The sequence below is a fragment of the Pangasianodon hypophthalmus genome, chromosome 1 (assembly GCF_027358585.1).
Source record: "Pangasianodon hypophthalmus isolate fPanHyp1 chromosome 1, fPanHyp1.pri, whole genome shotgun sequence".
Lineage (NCBI taxonomy): Eukaryota > Metazoa > Chordata > Actinopteri > Siluriformes > Pangasiidae > Pangasianodon > Pangasianodon hypophthalmus.
In genome coordinates this window covers 31275875-31296924 of record NC_069710.1, presented here as the reverse complement: position 1 = coordinate 31296924, position 21050 = coordinate 31275875, and the positions used below count along the sequence as shown (strand labels likewise).

Below are 21050 nucleotides of genomic sequence, written 5' to 3'. Positions count from 1 at the left end.
TTAACATTAATGCTGATTGGGTACTTATGCTTGTCATGAGCCAGTCCACTCTGAGGCATGTGTTCGTTTTACTGGTTCTCTAAAATAAAATAAATGAATAAAAATTTGTAAATCTTGTCACCAGGGTACTCCTGTTATAAAACTGTGTTTGGTGCTTACTAATTATTATTCAATTACTTATTAAATCCTGTTTAATTATATCATTAGTTCTAATTACATTAAATTATTTCTGGATTTTTTTTTCCCCCACTTAAAATGGAATTTTATTATTTCCAAGAACCCCTACTGGTACGAGAAACACTAGGCTAACATTTAATTTTTAAAAAATCATTCCAATAGTTCTACAAGCGGACACAATGCTGATACGAGTCAGTTATGTTTTAATTTTGTGTTTTTTCTTCGTTTCTTTCTTTCCCCCTTTCTAGTTGTGCTACGACTACAAATTCGACCTTGAAGATGACCAGCATAAGATTCCTTGTCACTGTGGTGCAGTAAACTGCAGGAAGTGGATGAACTGAATCGGAGCGGACAGGCAGAATGTTCAAACTCCACACATATGCATTCCTTGTGATCTTTTTTTTTTCTAGGCCCGTTTCTAAAAAGGAAGTGGTTTTTTTTTTGTTTTTTTTAAAAAAGAACTTATCAGGGCAGATAATAAGACCGCAGAACTGTAAGGGTTGATGGAGATCGGGTTCCAAAAAAAATGGCCAGGTGAGGGAAGGGTAATATTGTGGGGGTGAAAACCAGGCTGTACACACACACACACACACACACACACACACACACACACACACACACACACACACACACACTGGTCCCTCTGCAGAAATGGCTCGCGTGGTTTTTACTCTGATGGGACGTTGATGAGAGCTTAAAGAGACTCGGTGAGGAAAATGTGGTTGGGTTTAATCTCACCAGCTGACCAGGAAGTGATCGTGCTGGCCACAGCCTTATTTAGATTATAAAGAGGCAGGTCCTCTGGGTAAAAAAGTTCTATACAGATATACACATATATAGAGAGATATAAATACAGAAATGTAGACACCACTGAACAAGGAATGTACTGAGAAGACTTCCTTAGGGATAAAGCTAAGGGATTATTAACTTGCACTAAAATAACAACAAAAAAATACGGTTTAATAAAATACTTGATTCCATGAGTCAGTTTATCTTTTTCCTTTGTTTTTGATTTCTGTAAAATAAGAGGTGACTTTTTTGTATTTATTATGAATCGAAGCTATTTTTTAAGAATGTCAACAAAAAAAAAAACGAAGAACGTCAAGCTGCTTCAGAAGGCTGCAGGTTGAACAGAACATGTTACTTTATAAAATATGTAAATATCCGTCTAAAATTTGGAAAAAAAAAATTATTAATTAGAAATATTTGACCAAATGCTACCTTAACTTCATTAGAGCTGTTTGTTTGGGTGACTTTTTGTTTCTCAATTTGAAAAATGAAAGAAAAGAGGGGAAAAAAAGAGTATTTAAGGATTTAAGGATGCCAGGATATGATTTTGAATTTGAGAGTCTATGTGTTGTATAAAATTGTACAGAATCTGTAAAAAAAGAAAAAAAAAAATGAAATAAATGAATTCAGAGTATTTTTGTTGTATTTAGAATGTAGAGTGAATATTGTCTAAAATTCTGACCACTTGAAGAATATTCTGTACCTTAATTTCCTTTTTACACATTTTGATTTCTTGTACTTTTGCAATCAAGTTACGCACCGATTGTGATCATTGTTAATCAGCAAACGAAGTGCGCTGTGAATTTTCTTTCGAATCCATGCAAACAGATTCGAGGAGCTTGAGCTTGAGCAAGCACGAGGGACTGCTTTTTTCTTTTTCTTTTTTTTTTTTTTCCTCTTTCCTTCAGTAACTGCGTGTAGTGTCCATGAGCTTTGGGGAGAAATCTAAATGCCTTTCACATTTGCTTTGACATTAAGAAATGTAAAGTATGCTCTTTTTTGGTTGTTTACATTATTTTAAGAAAAATGCTGTTTAGTGTTTGACTAGTTGAAAATCATGGTATGATGTTTTTTTTCCCTTTTCTTTTCTTTTTTTTTGAGCTTAATAAAGAATTCAAAACCTGGTCTGAGCACTTTGCTTACCAGTTTGAAATGAAGTTTTTGATGTGTGCACAACTAAAATTTGTTGGACTACACTTTGTTGGTATATTCAAAGTCCTGAGCTTGTAATATAAATGGCATGATGTATTTTTTAAAATCTTTCGAATGAATCAAATTGTACATAATTTCTCAATGACTGGTTGTAATGAAATTTGTTTCTTGGATATTTTTCCCCCCTCTTGTACAATATTCAGACATTATTAACAGTATTTGTCATTTCTCGGTCCTGTACAGTAGTATACAATGTCAAAAATGAAGCCTTTTTTGAAGTATACAAAAGTGTAATGGGTTTTTTGGAGTTTGTGGAATCAGATTTAGGAATATTTACAAGAAATAAATATTTTACATCTTTACCTGGTCTCGTCGTTGTTCATCCTGAGGATGAGGGAGATCAGCAAGTCCAGTGTTTATGTAGTGTCTCGTTGTTGGAACTACACCTCAGATCTGCGTTATGTTAATCTGAATTTTAAAGTCCAACCCGAAACGATGGAACATGTCAGGCTGGTGTTTATAGCTCTTTAACAATCTGGTGTAAATCTGCTGGTGTAGAAAAGTAAAGACTGATGGTACTAAGTGTGTTTACAGGATGTTCAGTGTGAGCAGATTGTGAATAAGACTCCTGAGATGAGCACAGGACAGTGTTTATGATTACAGCTGCAGTTCTCAACTCCTTTAAGTGTAAGTTGAGAGCTGACTTGTATACAGTATAAGATCCTTTTTAATTGTTTTTCTCTGAGGTCAAAGAGTCATTTAAATCACATGAATTATCATTAAACCGTAGTAAGCACATACCATACCATAGCAATCATGGTTAAAAAATAACAAAAATTCAATGGAAAAAAAATCATCAGTCAATTTCAATGCATATATAAATGAGTAATTGTTCTGTGTGTGCTTCTCGGCATCTGTGGAGTGAACATCCGATGATCTACTAAAAAAAAAAGTTTTCCAAGCCAGAGTAAGGATTACACACCTTACGATATGATTTTGATTCTTTAGGCAACAATTCAATATTTGGTATTAACACTGTATATGGTACAATACGATACAATTTGATTTTGATCTCTGATAAATATATAAACAAATTTGTTCAGAACCTGGAGCAGGCCTGTCTAGTGTTAATTCATGAATGATGACAACATAGAGTAGGATTATTTAAGGATATTAGAGTTACGGGCAAATCACCTATCTAGCATGTCAAATTATTTACACAATAACAATAATAATAATAATAATAATTAATAATTAATAATTGATTTGATCGTTGCTACAATTTATTTCAATTCTCTTTTAAATCCACGCAATGATCCAAATCTGGTTAACCAAAAAGGTTATGTCCCTTAGTACTGCATGTGTGGTTTAATTTTCCTGATGTTTATGAAAGTTTACATTGTTTTTGAGAGGTGTTACAACAGGCTCACATGATGGACTGCAAGTCAAATTCAGGCAACGTGGTACAATTATAACACGGGACTTCTTTTGATTTCAGTGAAAATGTACAGAACTCACTGATAATATGTAGAAACTGGCATTTTATAAAAGATTCAAACATTCAAACAGACTGTATGTCTGATGTTGTATGGAAAGTGTGAAATCTGTCATTTACATCATTGTTGAGTAATTGAACTCAAACCAAAAACAGTTACAGTTGTGCCAGTTCTCTCTTACTCAGTTTCTGGCCTTGAGATATTAATTTATGACCACACCTTTTTAAACACTAATCACCATGTCACCCTGGTGGCTCTGTATTTAAGCAATGCCTTTGCTTTGCTTATCTGACTCACTGAAAAGATTCGGAATTCACGTCGCCGCAAGATTGGATGGTTGATATGGTGAAGTTTTGTGTAAGGAGACGATTATCTAACATTTAAGGAAGGAGTCTCCAGTGTCAGTGCGTTGTAACAGTCAGAGGTAAAGCTGTACCTACTTCAGGAGAGAAAAAAATGATATAAACAATTGATTATAGCTGGATATAACATTCAATGTAACTATAAACTGATAAAAAGTATGACAGTTTGTTCTTAAATTACTAAAAATTGTAATTGGTAGCAAATTGTTGGCTGTGTGAGGCTTTTAGACCCTTAGCGGGAAGAAGCCTTCACAAAAGAAAGTCAAAAAAAGTCAAATTTGACATGCTCCAATCTGAGAATTTTTTTAGACTTGCTCCAAAAAGTGATAGAATACTGAAAACTACAATGTGTGTAAATTCTGTAGCAGACATGTCATGACAAAAGATTATATAATGGTATGTATCTTCAGAATGACCTAAAAACATGATTGCCACTGCCATCAAGCAGCTCCCGACCTATTCCCCGCACACAACCTGCCATCATGGATGTTTTTGTGGTGTGATTGTAAGTGTTCTTGTGTTAAAGTGTTTGTGTTCAGTTCATGATTGGTTGCTTTACAGAAACAAGTCGTTTACATGTAAACGTTAATGATGCTCAACACCACCACTCTTTGGATTTAAGAGTTTTTTTATTTGTTCTGTTAGCTAAGATTTCTTTAATGGTAATTTGTGATGTGAAAAATAAAATCAGTAACACACAAGCCTAGTTTTGTGCTGTTCCTGAGGTGGGAATAACACTGTGTGCTATTTGAGACTGTGGAAATGAAACTATATTTTCTATATTTAATCCGAATGTTAGTATTAAATCAAGAGTGTGACCACCACTATGGTGGGTCCTATTACATTCTGATTAACCCCTACTGAATCAAGCTTTAGACGTAAGAGATCTAATATTCAACAGTCATAGCTTCAGATCAACGGTGCTGGCTATGCACTCGGTTTGATTTAATTTTATGTTAATTAGATTACTAAAACAAACTGTCTGATTATGTCTATAATTTTGTTTAGCTCGGGGAACAGACACAGTCTCAATACGGTGGAACCTAAGTGACGACTCAGTGCAGCTAGTAGACGGTCGGTTTAGCCTGTTCTAGGCCTGTTCTGAGACTATGTGCTATGCTGCAAGAAATGAGAGCAGCACCTTCCCGAGTGGGATGGACACCGTCCCACCCTAACAGGCCAGCCTTGCCCTCAAAGATAGTCCAATTATCTATAAAGCCCACTGGATGCGCACTTCTAATGCTGCAACCTTCTCCATCAGAAAGCTACCTAATATGCAATTAGCACAGATAAAGCTATTACTAATGATGGAGGAAGAGTGACTAAACATCCTGCACTCAACACACTGAACAAGCTGAATGTTAGACATGTCGTTTAAAGCACCTTAGTAGAAGATTTGTTGATATTATTTTAGACGGCGTGGACCCGGTGTGGATGGCCTCCGCTTGACAAAATACAAAAGCGCTCTTCGAGAGAAAAAAATGAAATTACGGTAGAAGAGAACGCGAGAAATAAAACAGATGAAAACGATAGTGCAAAATTATTGATTTAAAAAAAGAAAGAAACAGTTAAGACGCCGACGCAGGCAAGAAACTCCCAGTAAAACAATTCGAAAACAGGAAGTCATGTGATTTAGAAACTGATAATTACTTCATTTGCTTTGCTTGATGTTATTAATTTCTAACAGTGCAGCGGTCACCAGCAGAACGTTCATCAGGACTGGGATCACATGGAAAAAATAGTTTTTTTACTTTCATGCAGGCAGAAGCAGGCAGTCAGAGATGAAGCTCACAGGATAAAGAAAGGCCACATTCATTAACACAGGAGTGTGACGGATGCAGCAGGTTGCCCGTGTGATGCTGTGTGACATGATCATTCATTCATTCATCTTCAGTAACTGCTTTATCCTGGTCAGTGTGGTAAAAATTACTGATTTGTTAGGGAAGTTTGAGAAATAGAACCAAGTAAATTCATTAGAAAATATCACAAGCAGGTATAAACAAAAACCGTAACTGCAGGAGAGGGTGTTGTTGGTTGGAGTTTGTGGGATTGGAATAAAACAAACAGTCCTGTAGTTGATTATTAAACATGTACTGTCTAAGGAGCAGCACGTCTCAGGAAAGATTAAATGGACTGGTTATGTTCTCCATCAAGTCCATCAGAGCCCAGAGTTTGGGATTAAAGAACATGATTAATGACTGTGCTGGAAGGAAATCTCATCAGATGGGTGAGTGACCCAACTGGCTTTGCTGTTATTTGATCATGGCCTCTGTGCCAGTGTTTGCATGCAGCACTGTGATTTTTTTAAAGCTTTGAACACAATTGAGCAGTGGGTGTAAATGTCATTATCTGTGTATGTATGTATGTATGAATGACTGGTTGCTTGCTTTTGGCTTTGCGCTGATGTTGTGCAGGATGCTAGGCAGGTGGAGGCAGCACTGCTGGCCTCATCAGGGCTGCCAGGTGTGTGTTATTGTGCACATACAAACACTTTATTTGGAAAGGCACCATGATGTAATGCTTGCACAGGGACACATTGTGACAGAGTTTCAAGAGGCAAGATTCCATTGTCAAGATTCACTGCTCCAAAAAATAAACATCCATTCTTTCACACATAACTCACACACTTCCACATAGATACAGTCACAGTGAGAGACAATAATAATAATAATAATAATAATAATAATAGTAAACAACTTTATTTTATATAGCGCCTTTAAAAAGGCCTCTCAAGGCACTTTACGTGAGTATATAAATGTATCAAAAAAACTAATAATAAAATACAACTCTATTATTAATAACAATAATAGTAATGATAATAATTAAATAACAACAAAAAAAGTAATCAAGTAAAAGCAATCCTAAAGAAATAAGTTTTAAGAGAAGATTTAATTAACTAAAAGCCTGGGCTTCTCTAAGATCAGATGGTGGTGAGTTCCACAGTTTTGGAGCATAAGAAGAAACGTCTAGAAGAAAAGTCTTATCACCCATAGTACACAAACGACAAGAGAGAGTATTGTGCATATTCCACTATCGTAACTTTATACTTATAAAATGTCTGTGCATGATAAATAAAAAGTCATTGCATACAGCTGCAGGGTCCATAAAGTGTCTGTGCGTCTTTAATATAAACTTGTATGTAAAACAAAATTTAACATTAGCAACTGACTGATTTCAGTAGAGTCTTGCTACATCAGAGAGCATAAAATGAAATGCAAGCCACTTAAACCAGGAGTTCTCAAACTAGGGGTCGTGACCCCACATGGTCGCTTGATTTACAGATGGGGTCATGAGAGAAACTCACAATCTCCTCTTTTGTTTCATTCAATTGTTTTACAAATTAATATTAGAAATATTGGAGTTTGTGTGCTAATATTTTACACATTTAGACAAGCCACATTTAAATTATTAGCGTTCATATTAGTTTAGGCTTGTTTACTATACAAACTGTCTCAGATCGCGTACTTATGTAATGTTCTAGAGGGCTATTGAGCACTAACACGAACCAGTTTTCCCATTACAGTTAGTATTTGAATTTTAAAAACCTCTCATGTTGCTTTTAAACCTCCTGAAAACCGTACCAGTCTTCTGGATTTTCTAGATTAGTAAATACTTTTGAATGTAAGGACAGAGTTTTCGACTTGAGCCACAGCTCATGACAACAATCATGACAACGGCGGAAAGTTTTAAGAGAGACAGAGTTCATCAGTGGGTTTAACGTTGCTGTGTGTAAAATCACTAAACATTTTACAATTTGACTGGGAAACTTGAGAGACAGGGACGTTTCGGCTCTGATGAGTGTGTGAACAATGCAGCTTACCGCTGCTCCTGCACAGGCCAAGCATAAACCAGGCTCCTCTACTTCACATCAGGCCGTTTCACACCACCTCAGTGTGGATTATTTTCGTCTAACAACACAACACTTCTCCCTGGACTGTTAAGTCAGTGCATGGAATATTTCTTTTGGCTTTTAGTCACTTGTGTCACACATACATATGTTCCTGACATCATAAAATGTTTAGATGTTAAAGTAGTCCTATATCATAAATTTGAAAAAAAAAAGTCCAGTGGTCAAGCCTCAGGTTGCAGAAAATTCATAATGTTCATTTGGGGTCATTTGCTGAAAAAGTTTGTGAACTCCTGCCCTAAACCATCTCCTGCAAACTGATGAGCAGAATGGTTCAGCTGGAAATAGTAATTAGAGCGTGTCATTAGAAGAGTAGCTCCAAAACTAGCTAAAAAACACCTTTGTAACTGTAATGAAACATTGAAGATTTTCAAATAATTATTAGTAACTCATACTGATTGAGAAATAGAAAAAAGAATATTTAGGTAATTAATGTAGACGAGTAGCTGAGTAGTTGCTGTTACTTCATAAATTGTCTGCTAATCCCATGTCACCATCATATTATCTGCAAAGTACAATGAGTATTTATTGTGCACCTTTTCTTGATTATACGTCACTTCTGTGAATCTGTGGACATTTTCCTGCCTTCTGAATCTCTTTTGTGTTGTAGGGACTTTGTTAAATAGCTGTAGTCATAACTCAGAACATAATTCTCTCTCTCTCGTGCACACACACACACACACACACACACACACACACACAGAGTATTCTGATAAATAATTTGCTCACATTTGTATTCTCGTGTTGTTACAGCTATTCATGATAATGTTTACTTTTTTCCATTGCTCATTTCTCTCTGTTTCTAATCTGTCGTTCAGGTTCACCATCCATAAGAGCTGACTTTGTCTCACTGTCTCTTTCTGCTCAGAGAATACTTGCTGTTCTTTATCACAGTAGCTACTAGCTACTGTTTTGTGTTATAGCAGCCTTGCTTTTTTTGGTTGTTGCAGTTGTCAATTCATGTCATGGGAAATGTAGAGGACCCAGATAATGGTTTGATCCCAGGAGCTCCCAAAACCCTAAGTCCACTGGTTTTCAGTCTCAGTCTCGCCTGGTCCTGACTTGGTCTCGGCTAGTCCTGGACTTGGACTTGCCTTGTACTCGATAGTGGTGGTCTTGACTACAGCCCTAGCTGTGTGTCATCAGCATAGCAGTGAAAACTAATGCCATGCTCGTGAATAATTTTACCCAGAGGTAGCACACATAGAGAAGAGAGCAGTGGGCTTTGTGGAACACCAACCGTTTACATTTACAAACCGATATCAATCAGATAAGACCTGAGCCAGGACAGGGCCGTTCCCTTAACTTCAACATTTTCTACTCTATCTAAGAGACAAAAAGTTCCAGTTTTACGCAATTACTGGTGGAATTAGCTGACAGTTGTTGATAAACCATTAAAAACAGAGCAATGAAAACCTGCGTATTTAACTGACATTAACATTAGGAACTGGAGTCTCAGATCTCAGTGTGTGATAGGATGAAACTTTAATTTAAAAAAAATAAATAAGATTTCTGATTTTCACCACCACAAATTCACACTGCTGGTTCTGACATCGAGCCATGAACAGGAGCATTTAGTTTTATCCTATCATGTTCCAAAGCTGAGATCTGACACTCCAGTTCCCAATGTTACTGTCAGTTAAATACGCAGGCTTTGGTCCACTGATGTAAACATTTAATGCTGATTAAAATGAAATTAAGTGCACTCCTGTTGGTCTTGACCTCCCTAACACACAGTGTGAATTTGTTGAAAATCAGAGAAAGTCACATTTCTGGTGGGGTGAAAAATTCAACTTTGTCAGAGCTTCACCAAAGTCACGCACCACTGCTTACTGACATCAAGACATAATCACGAGTGCACTTCGTTCCATCTTATCACGCTCCAAAGCTGAGATCTGAGCCTCTCATTTCCAGGTACAGACACATTGTGATAATTTGGTGGTTGATATTGAAAAGTGAATGAAATGTGTGTGTGTGTGTGTGTGTGTGAGGGATCTGTCTCAGCTTTGGAGTGTGATAGGATCAAATTAAGACTGCTGTTGTTTAAGGCGGTCATGCGGTACATACAATAAACATCAGCTTGCCAAGAAAAGTCTTTTCCTTTTGTGTTTTTACTGTTTAATGTGTTGCTCTGAAGCAGAGATGATTCCTCAATCTCACCACAGTATTGCAGTCAAAGCTAAAATGTTCAGTTACAGCACAAAAAGGACTGAAGTCCACAAACAGGAACCTGGCACATGTCTTAGTGGAGACCAGATGGTTTGGACAAATATTGACAGCTTCCTCAGCTAAACGCTTTTCCCTGTAGGATCCTTTACAAGACGTGTACATACAGGGATTTCAGATGATGACTGAAATTTCCTCGGAGGTGTAATTATATTGCTGTTACAGCATTGCAAGAGGATATAATATGTCAGCTAGTCATGCGATCCTTTTATGTAGTACTCAGAACTGTGTTTAAGAGCAGTATAAAGGAGTAATTAGTGAAATGGGCATTTCAGACATCTCAGCTGGAATAGCAGAGTAGCACGCTCCAGATCGATGGTTATATTTACCACCAAGTTGCTCTAGTAGACTTTCAAAGGGAACGATTGTCCGTTGTCCACCATATTCCCTGCTACTTAACATCCACTACGGTTCTCCTGAGCTTGTTCAACATGCTAGCACATGCGAGTAGATCAGCGCTTAATGGTCTGTGCTTATGACCAGAAGGTTGAGAGTTCATGTCGTGTTCACTGCAGTCTTTTATTATTTCTTGTCCCACTGTACACGTGAGCTTAATAAGACCTTTTCTGAATTCTGTAACAGACTGTATGATAACGTGTGTTCTCCGTATCAGATTATACAATGAAGATCCTCGAACGATAGATTTGTATTAAAGAAAATCACTGCGTTCTGCTCAGCTACGTGCAGGAAACACAAACTACGTGTCTCGCGTGTAAACACAAGCATTCCTCAAAGTGAGCTTGAAGCAATAAGGAGATTTCTTCTGTCTATTTGCATGTTTCATCATCGCCATGATTGGATTTGTAGCTGTCCTGTGAGTTTGGCAGCATCCGATTGGTGGATTTTAGATGAGCGTCTTAGCAGCACTCACACTCACCTTTCTCACAGTGCCAGAACTTTTCGTTGGCCGTCTTTGGTCGCAGTGAGACTTTGATAGAATTCTTCTGTGACATGCGATTTTTGTTCGTAACAGCAAAATCAGGCAGAAAACTACAATGTAAGCTACAGTTTTGAATAAAACATCCGCTGATGAGCGAGCGAGTGAACAGAGGTTTATCACACTGCTGCCCCCTGGAGGCTGAAGGTGACATGACCACCTGTTGGCTCTGTTTTACTCTTTGTGGTGATGAAGGGCTGGGTGATATGACCATATAATATCAATCTCATGATAAATTATGTCACGATATGCTTTTCTGAGATGAAATATGGATAAGATCTTTTTATTACTTTCTTTAAACGTTTTTCATTAAAACTGACTGGAAGCAGCTGATTTGATGTTAAAAGTTTGTAATCTTTAAATTTGAATTTTGTGAACATTTATTTTGTTTCTTTTCAGTGTTGATTTTTTTTTTAAATAAAAAAGCTAATTTTATTAAGACATTAAATAAAGATGTGTTTTTTTATGCAGTGCTACTGTATTGCTGTCAGCTTCTTAGCAAACCTGTTTATCATGATACATGCCTTTTTTAATCATATGATATGATATTTTCATCACATCGCCCACCTCTATGGTGACATCATGTGTAATGAAATTGTTTGAAAAGAAATATTTAGGATGTCTTTATTGGTACCATCATTTACAAAAGAGAACAGAGGATATGAAAACAGCACTTCATATTTAAAATCAAACCATCTACTTTCACAGCAGAATGGAAAAAAAAAAGTATATAACTGACCTTTACTTCATACTAGAGCTGTGCACAGGACTGTATTTAATCCCACTCCTGCATGTATTTTATCGTTTGTACCCACCCACAATATTTCTAATAAACTTGGTCGCTCTGCATTCCAAAATGAAATGAAATGAAATGAAATCAGACCTTTACACCAAAGCAGTTACATCACATGGTAAACTCACCGCTGAGCCCCGTGCAAGCACTCCACCACGTCTAAACTTACGTCCATCGACATGACTTTTCCCCCTCAGTCCTGATACACACCTCTACTTCATACTTCACTGCTGTCTTGATCCGTCCTTTCAACTTAAAGGGCTGTGTCTATGGTAGGCTTGTGCGATAACGATTTAATCGTCCCTACATGATTTTACACTTTCCCACGATATTCAGTAAGGTTTATGCTGATTATATTATATTGCCAACTTTTACGCAGTCTGTGATTCTGTCCTCAAGTTACGTTAGTACGAGCGATCACTCAAAAATACGCCAAAAGGGCTTTTTCTCCACAATAAACCAGGAGACGAGACAATTAGCATATGAATCTGGAATGATTCATGAAGGTGTACTGAACTTTGTTCATTACACCATCTTACATGCTTTCTGTCACGGTAAATAAAGACTGTTTAGAGTTGATTAACATGAAATAAAATCCATCACTGTGTGTTTGACTTAGCTAATATTAGACAAGATTATATAGCTAATATCAGTGAAATACAGCAGAAAAAGGCGGAAAATTTTTGACCTAAAATAATATTCCTACAACAACATGTCAAATCTAATATTTTACAAATAACGTTAATGGCAATGAACACTAGAAAGTGATTAAATGCTGTTTTTTTTTTTTTTTTTGGTTCAAACACACAGAACAATGGAGAAAATGTCAGCCATTTGGACATTACACAAGCGATTTTATTGATCGGAAATGTATTTTTTTTAATCTAAAAATTTTTTAAATTTTCTAAAAATTCACCACTGAGTTTTCAGGATTCCACAATTCCCAACTGCACAGCTGCTAATATTATTATTATTATTATTATTATTATTATTATTATTATTATACGTGCCTTAAACGTGAACCCGTGGAAATGCTCTTTTTCTTGTGTGTTTTATGCCTGTGGTTCTGTGAGTCATGAGTTTTTGTTACTGTAAACTGTGAGCAGGAAAAATCAATATCGCACAAGCCTAGTCTGCATTATATTTCTTTTTATCTTGATTAATTTCTATAAGCACATCATGAACTGAAGAGTAATTCTGTAGTGCAGTAAGATAAAAGAAAGTCAAATGAAACACGACTGAGATGTTTAACACTGCTGTTACACGTTCTTCTTTTCTCTAAAGAAAATGAACCTTGAAGCAAAATGCCACGCTCAACATAATTACAAATTAATATCAAAGTACACAAATCTAAAAGTCGATACACTTCCATAACATCTAAATTTACATTTTACATTTCTGAATTGTCTCTGCAAAAATCACTGTGCAAACAGGTTAAGATTTCAACAAGCTGCTTGAAATTATAAATTAAAAAAGGACTTCCACTGAAGTTGTAGAATACTGAAAAAAAAAAGAGAGACGTCTCTAAAGAGCGAACACTTCACTATACGAGCTCAGTGACGTGATTATCGCCGTGACGGCGGATCAGAAAGCCACACGGCTAGTACAGAAACAACGCTAACCCGCTCCGTCAGCCATACTGACAACAGAATACGTGCTGCGTGCTTATTGGTCCATTTTTCTGCCATTTATCAGCCTTTAGTTCACTCCACAGGCTGCAGGGGGCGAAGTGTGTGTGTGTGTGTGTGTGTGTGTGTGTGTGTGTGTGTGTGTGTGTGTGTGTGTGTGGGGTCAGAGCCTTGCCGAGCTTCATCATCCCTCTAGCTGCCACTGCTGGCCCTCGGAGCCATCGCAGATCGCCATGGCAACGTAACCCTTATGGCTGAGCGGGTCGAGGACGGCCAGACACTGACCGACAGACACCTGGTACAGACGATTATTCTTCTGCAAAGTAAGGTAAGAGAAAAGATATTCAATGTTTATTTATTCACATATCTATTCATATTTATCTTTAAAATTGCAAACAAGTCAAAAATATATCTACCAGGTGTGAACCACGCAGAAAACCAAGCATCTTTATTTTAATCTGCGTGATTAAAACAGCAGCTCTGGCACATTTCATGAAAAACATGTTACAAAAACAGGATCTGGAGCTGTTTAATCTCTATTTATTTTGTTCATTCCTAAGTAAATAAAAGTAATGCTTCATTAAATAGTGTATTATCTAGAATAAAAGAAAAAAAAAGGGATTGGCCGTAGGTGCGAGTCGAAAAGCGTGACATCACTTTGTAAAGGGGGCGGAGCTTATTTCAATTCCAATTGCTGGGAAAATGGCCATCGATCCTACACTAGTGAGACATCAGACAAAATCAGGCTGGTTTTATATTTTAAATTTGCTTTCATAGTTTTCTACAGGTTTACTTTGAACAGAAAGCACATTTAACATCAACCGAAGTTCAGTTCAGCGCTAAACAAGCAACATTAATCCTTCCAGTGATGGAGCGTCATCTTTATTTACAACATACAGACATTTACGTAACCTTTATGGAAAGAGTTTCCAGTATCAGTGCTTTGTAACAGTCACAGGTAAAGCTGTAACTTTTTTTAAAAACAGTTTTTTTCCTGACATGGGAAAGTCTTCAAGACGGAAGAGTTTGCAAAAAGGTTTTGCCGTGTCTCTGTAACAAGCTACATGTTCCTTATTAAATTGAAGAGAAAGCGAGGGGAGGACTGTTTATAGCAGATATAACATACAGTACTGTGCAAAAGTCTTAGGCACATGCAAAGAAATGCTGTAGAGCAAAGACACCTTCAAAAATAATGAAATTAAATGTTTCTACATCTAAAAAAATACTATAAAGAGAAGTAAACAGTAGGAAATGAAACAAAGTCAATATTTGGTGTGACGATCCTTCGCTTTTTTAAAAATAGTATTCTCAGGTGCAGTGTGTGCAGTTTTATAAGGAACTGAGCTGGAAGTGTTACTGAGCATCTTGCAGAAGCAGCCACAGTTCTTCTGGAGACTTTGACTGTCGACTCGCTTCTTATTTCTGCAGCGAAACCCAGCAGCCTTCATTATGTTTTTATCTGAAAAGTGTCTCTTATCTAATCTGCTGCTTTCTTTACTGACATACAAACATTTTTCTGTAACATTTAATTTTGTGCTGGAAAACTAATGTTTGGAATCTAAAAAGTTTTTGTACTGAATCAATAATGTAGACGTCAGAAAATAAAAATCTATAACAAAGTTATAAATAAAAAAAATAGGGTGTCTAAGACTTTTGCACAGTGCTGTAAGTGATAAAGGAACTAACGTGATCCGTCAATGTTCCACAACATTAAATATAAGTATAAACAGATAAAAGTATGACCTTGTTCTGCTGTAACCACCCCAGAGTTGATTATTTTCACTAAGTGTGCAGGCTGATTCACTGCCGCGTCATTTCTGTGCTCCTTCACTATATATGAGTAAATATATCCTGCAAATGTTCTATATTGGACCATCAGTTTATTATGAGCACGTGTCACTGCTGTATATGATCAAATCACGTTAATTCGCTTGATGAAGTGAGATTAGTGTTCATGAAAGTGCTTACTGCGTGGTAGGTTTAAAATGAGAGCTTACTGAAGCAGCGCTGGTTATAATGCTTTAATGAGCTTTAAACTTAATTACAGGGTTTCATCGCCTCACATTTAAACACAACATGTCGTGTAAAAATAGACATTAGACACACAAAACAGCAGTTAGGTTTTATCGAAAGTGCAAACACAACAGGCTTTATGAAGTCGTGATTGGTTTAGAATGGACTCATTTCTGTTGAGAGATGTGAAAATGACCAAAATTACACACACACACATTAACTGGTAAATCAGACTGAGCTGCTGTCTGTGGCTGACCCCCGCAGTGAAGCTGTTTAATGGCCAGGGACGCAGATGGTGTGAAGAGTGCGATGTGTAAGGAAACGAAAACATGACAGGGCATGCTGTTACAGAAAAATAATCCACGACATCACTTTTTCCACACCGTAGTTGATTGTTTTCCTGTAACAGCACATTCTGAAGATGTTTATTCCTCTACTACAGCAATTTGCCAATGATTGCAATTTTATTCATTAAAGAATGAGAATTTTTTTTATCCGTTTATAGTTAACGGTGTAGAACATCCACAAGACAAGTTAGTTCCTGTTTTGTTACTTTATAGCAGCTGGTCATTCCCTCACCAGCCTCTCTTTTGGAAGTTAATAAGACCAAAAAAAAAAAAAAAAAAAAAAAAAAAAAAACTCCACAGCTTGTCATGTTACAGAGAAACCGCAAAGCGTAACCTCCTCAGTCCTGAAGATGTCTAAAACTTCAAGTTACAGCTTTACCTCTGTCACAAAGTGCTGACACTGGAGACTCCTTCCATTAATGTTAAATAAACATGTCCTTACGTTAAGAAGACTTCACCACATGGAGGATTACACACGTTTTTTAATCCTTGATCTACAGAAACGATAACGTATTAGAACGAGTGAATAAATATGCTGCAGATGTAGATAATTAATATATTTTACACTAAGCCAAGTTTCAGACTTTATTCAAATGTTGATTAAAAGGGAATCTGCATTTTTGTGCACAGCAACGTACAACGGCTGTACTGAAGCACAAGACCAGAATGTCTACGATAAAGGAAGTAGAGAGGAAGTGAAAGAGGAAGTGAGGAATTCTCACCCCGAGACTCCACTGCTGAGAGCCGCCCGAGCCGTGACACTTCATGAGGCGAGGAGGATCAGCCGAGCGGATCTCTGACATGTCCAAACACAGCAACCCGGCCAGGATCAGCTCATGTTCCTCATCATACGCCCACTCCTGTACATGTACGTGTACACACACACACACACACACACACACACACACACACACCAGTTCACATTTAGCCCTTACTATCATTTGTTATTTAAGCTCAAGGACACAGACATTTCTCAAACCGCGTATTATTTTCTTCATGTCTAAGGATCAAAGATGAAAGGGTTCAAAATAGCAAAGAAAATAAAAACTTCACGTGCTTCAGCACATTCCATGTTTGTGTTATAATTTCCATTCTGTTATTTTGAACATTAAAACTTATTTCTCTTTGTTTTTTCCTACAAAACAAAGACATTTACGAGTGGAGTGAGATGAAATATTTATGCTTATTAATAATTTTCACTAAAGAGTCTCATCTATGGCTCATTAGTCTCTGAATCAGAATACGACTGCTTCATGAGTAATAAGTTAAGTTTTAGTGTGCAAAATATGACATATATAACACACTAAGCCAAGTTTCAGACTTTATTCAAACACTAATTAGAACACACTACATCAAAGTATATGCAATTGCAATAATGCCTGAATAAATTTGAGACATAACTCGAATAAAAAAAAGGGAATCTAAATTTTTGTGCTAATCTAAATTAAAATGCTAATGCAAAGCCCATTTGATGTTTTATTTTCGAGGTCTAAACCAGTCTGATTCTGCCATATCACAAACAAAAGTAATATTAATCCATTTGGATCTTTCTCATCCTCGCACTAAAACCCGGCCAATAATTAAAACACCTATGCAGTTGTTGTACATGACTATACACAAAAAATGCAAATATATCTACTGTAACTGAAGTTTAACTGAGTAAAGTCAGGAAAATGCTGCCATACAAACAGAATGAATGAATGATTCATTGATCTGTCCATCGAATGATCCGTAGATTGATTGACTCACTTGTTCACGCATTGATTCATTTATTCCTTCATTTATTCACCGATTGAATGATCTGTAGATTGACTAATTCATAGGTTGATTAATTGACTGACTGATTCATTCATTCACTGATTCCCTGATTGACTGTTCTTTCGATATTTTCATTATTTGATTGATTGCTTCATTCATTTATTTAATCAGTGAATCTATGAATCAGTCAGTCAACAAAACAAACAATAAATCAATTAATCAATCTATGATATAAGTAATATATAAATCAATCAAGGAATCAGTGATTGAATGAATCAGTGATTTAATCAACCTATGAATCAATCAAACTTCAAAAAAACTAAATCTATGAATCAATCAAGGAATTAAGGGAGCAGTAATGAATCTATGAATCAGTCAAGTGGTGAATGTAAAACTCCACCACTGTCTGCAATCATACAGACTGTAAAACAAATAAACGAGCAGCTCACAATATATTGCACCAAAGATGATAACACAATATCTAACCATCATTCGTCTTACATCGTCTTACAGTTAATTATTTTAAGTAATTAAGAGGCTAAAAAAAAAAAAATACATTCAATTGTACAGCACTATGATCATGTAATGAAGATGTTTCACAGAAAGGAAAAAGGTCATGAAGAAAAGGCAGAGAGAAAGAGAGCGAGAGAGAGAGGAAGGATAAGAGCATGAGACAGAATGGCAAAAAGTATGAAATAAGAGACAGATGCAGAAATAAATGGAAAGAGAGGAGAGAGAGAGAGAGAGAGAGAAAGAGAGAGAGAGAGAGAGAGAGGGAGAGAGAGCGCAGTGGCATGCATGTCGTCTCAGTGCAGCTGCTGCGTGACTCACTCGGCTTTTTAAAACCTCCAGAAAATGGAGTCTGAAACCAGATGGTCTAACCAGCAGAGGCTCTGAAAAGCAATTTAGGCAGCGGAGGAATAGACGAACGAAATTTAAAATTAAAAATAGCGTTACAGACGGGGGCAGGGCTGGAGCGTGGAAGCCACACGAGTAAATGGAATTGTTTTCGCAACAATATTTTTTTTTATGGAAATGAAGAGCAGTGGTGATGAACAGGGCTGTGAGGTCACAGCGAGCATCTCCGAGCTCTTTCACCCGTGTGTGTGTATATATGTGTATGTGTGTGTGTGTGTGTGTGTGAGAGAGAGGATGAGTGGCTTCAGCTTTCATGTCCAACACACATGCTGGTGGTGACTTAAGAGTGACCATTTTTTGCTGATTCTGCTTTTAAACAGGAAAGAAAAGAAATAAAAAGTAGATGATGAAAAGACGTGTACCTGTTCAGGGTCCTGAGAATCGCAGGGTCTCACCACGACAGTGCCGCCCTTCTGGCTGGGACGCCCTTGAGCCACCAGACACTTCTCGGCCAGCAGATTACGCAGCTAACGGACACAAAACCAGGAATTAAAAAAGTAGAGAGAAATATTCACTCACCTGGTGATTGTGTAGAACTGTACAGAGAGAGCAAACTTGTAAATAAACTTGTAAGCAAACTTGAAACAAATGATAAGCGTGAGTATTCGAGTGAAGCGTTAACTGTACGAGGTCGAGACAAATTTATTCATAAAGCACATTTAAAAGCAACTCCTATACAGAAGTAACTTAAAGACTAAAGATTACTGAGATTTTAAAAGCTTATACATAAAATAAATCACACTGAAGGGAAAAAAAAATAGAATCCATAATACAGAAGAACTTATGAAGATGCGAGAGTAAAATAATAGAAGATAAAATATTAAAAGGGACCAAAATGCTATTATTTGAATATTGAAATTTAAAAAAAGAAAAGGTCTGTCTCAGCACCGTCATGGTTAGGGGTGGGGCGATATTACAAAAATATCACATCACAATATTTCCAGACATTTCTACGATACACGTTATGTATCACGATATATAGTTTTCTTTAAAAACAGTAGTGCTGCATTAAAAAAAATAAAACTTTTGTTAAAAATAAAACTTATTGTACACATTAAATAAAAGTAATACTGAAAAGAGGGGAAAATTAAAAATCTGTAAGATGTTTTAACATGTAAAATGTTTTAGAGACAGCAGATAAACTATCAAATCTGCTTCCAGAGTTGTTGTTATTTAAAAACAAAAAAAACAAACAAAAAAAAAAAAAAATAGTAATCTCAGAAAAGTGTATCGTGACATAATTTATCACAATATCGATATTACATCGTCATCACACCCAGCCCTGTCATGGTGCGCGTTAGGGATGAGCGACACCACTGATTTATTTATTTATCTTAATCCAATACTAAAGCTTTTCTCTGAGATCTAATCATCCTTTCAGCTACCAGACGGCAATATGTACATGTTTAACACCAGAAAATCCTTTTTAAAGGAATAATTTGGACAAAATTGAATGAACACAACTAAATGTAGTCGATCAGCTAAGTATTTGGTTTCTGAAATCTGATTCAGTGCTATGAGACTGGCAGTTTCGCATCGTCTAAATCACCACAACGGCGTTATGGAGGTGTTCAGCGTCTCAAACAGACTTGCGGTTGTGGGTTAAGACTCTATACAACACAGAGTCATCTTTAAACGTGGACAAAAGGACATGAGTAAGTTAAAAACAGTCGTAGCTCGATCAGATTGAGTCTCTCTAAGACTCAGGTAGGAGGCGTGGCCTTAACTATGGAAGATTAGAAGTCATTATGTGCACAGTGTTCCTGGGATAGACTCCAGATCCACCGTGACCCTGAGCAGGATACAGCGCTTACTGAAGATGAATGAATGAATGAATGAATGAATGATTCAAATAGGGTTACTGAGCCAAATGATACCTTTTGAGGTAAGTGCAGCATGATTTAGATATTTAGTTTATGCAATGCTAAACTGGTGGCTATAAACTTTCATTATTTCAGCTAGATTAGGCTTGTAGCTTCAGTGCAAATATATAGAGTCAAACTTCAGACAGCAAGCATCGACTCCATGGAGCTGATCTCTGATTTGGTGAAACTGTTCCTGGCATGCTTCACCTCTCCAGTGAATGATTAAACTCTCTCTGGAGCTGAATTGCGTGTGCGTGTGCGTGTGTGTGTGTGTGTGTGAGAGAGAGAGAGAGAGAGAGAGAGAGAGAGAGAGAGAGAGAGAGAGAGAAGAGAGGAGAACTTTGTCGTACCGAGAACTCCCACAAACTCAGTATGAAAGCTCTAGCTCAGGTCATTCATTTGTGAGGCAAATCCCTCGAAATGGCCTGAAACGCATTTTCAATAGCGTTTGTGGTGAGTGCTCATTATCCTGACAAGCCTTTACAAGTAGCAGTGAAGTATTGTGGTGGATTAATGGCCTTTATGTCTTAATTAAGACTAAATCTGACAACTCTCCCTCCTGCTGATTTACACAGTGGAAAAATACAGGTCAGTACCCATGAATCAGCGCTCCTGCAGCACTCAGCAGCGACACGCTCGACCACACTGCCCCCCGCTGGACCACTCCGCTAACTGCACTTCA

General features: G+C 37.0%; 2 protein-coding genes across 9 annotated transcripts in view; one reads left to right on the top strand and one right to left on the bottom strand.

Annotated features, from left to right (window-relative positions):
- The window catches only part of kmt2ca (lysine (K)-specific methyltransferase 2Ca), a 161217-nt gene extending 158737 nt beyond the window's left edge, over nucleotides 1-2480 (top strand). For all 8 annotated transcript variants that reach the window (XM_034305542.2, XM_034305555.2, XM_034305559.2 and 5 more), the window contains one exon: nucleotides 426-2480. In XM_034305542.2, the coding sequence (XP_034161433.2) occupies nucleotides 426-518 (93 nt within the window). In that variant the 3' untranslated portion in view covers nucleotides 519-2480. The remainder of the gene's footprint in view (nucleotides 1-425) is intronic.
- Nucleotides 2481-11656: 9176 nt separating this feature from the next.
- galnt11 (UDP-N-acetyl-alpha-D-galactosamine:polypeptide N-acetylgalactosaminyltransferase 11 (GalNAc-T11)) overlaps nucleotides 11657-21050 on the bottom strand; it is a 29484-nt gene continuing 20090 nt past the window's right edge. Inside the window, exons 10-12 of the mRNA XM_034305851.2 lie at nucleotides 18866-18970; nucleotides 16550-16687; nucleotides 11657-13783 (exon numbers count right to left, since the gene is read on the bottom strand). Coding sequence (XP_034161742.2) covers nucleotides 13652-13783; nucleotides 16550-16687; nucleotides 18866-18970 — 375 coding nt within the window. The 3' untranslated portion in view covers nucleotides 11657-13651. The remainder of the gene's footprint in view (nucleotides 13784-16549; nucleotides 16688-18865; nucleotides 18971-21050) is intronic.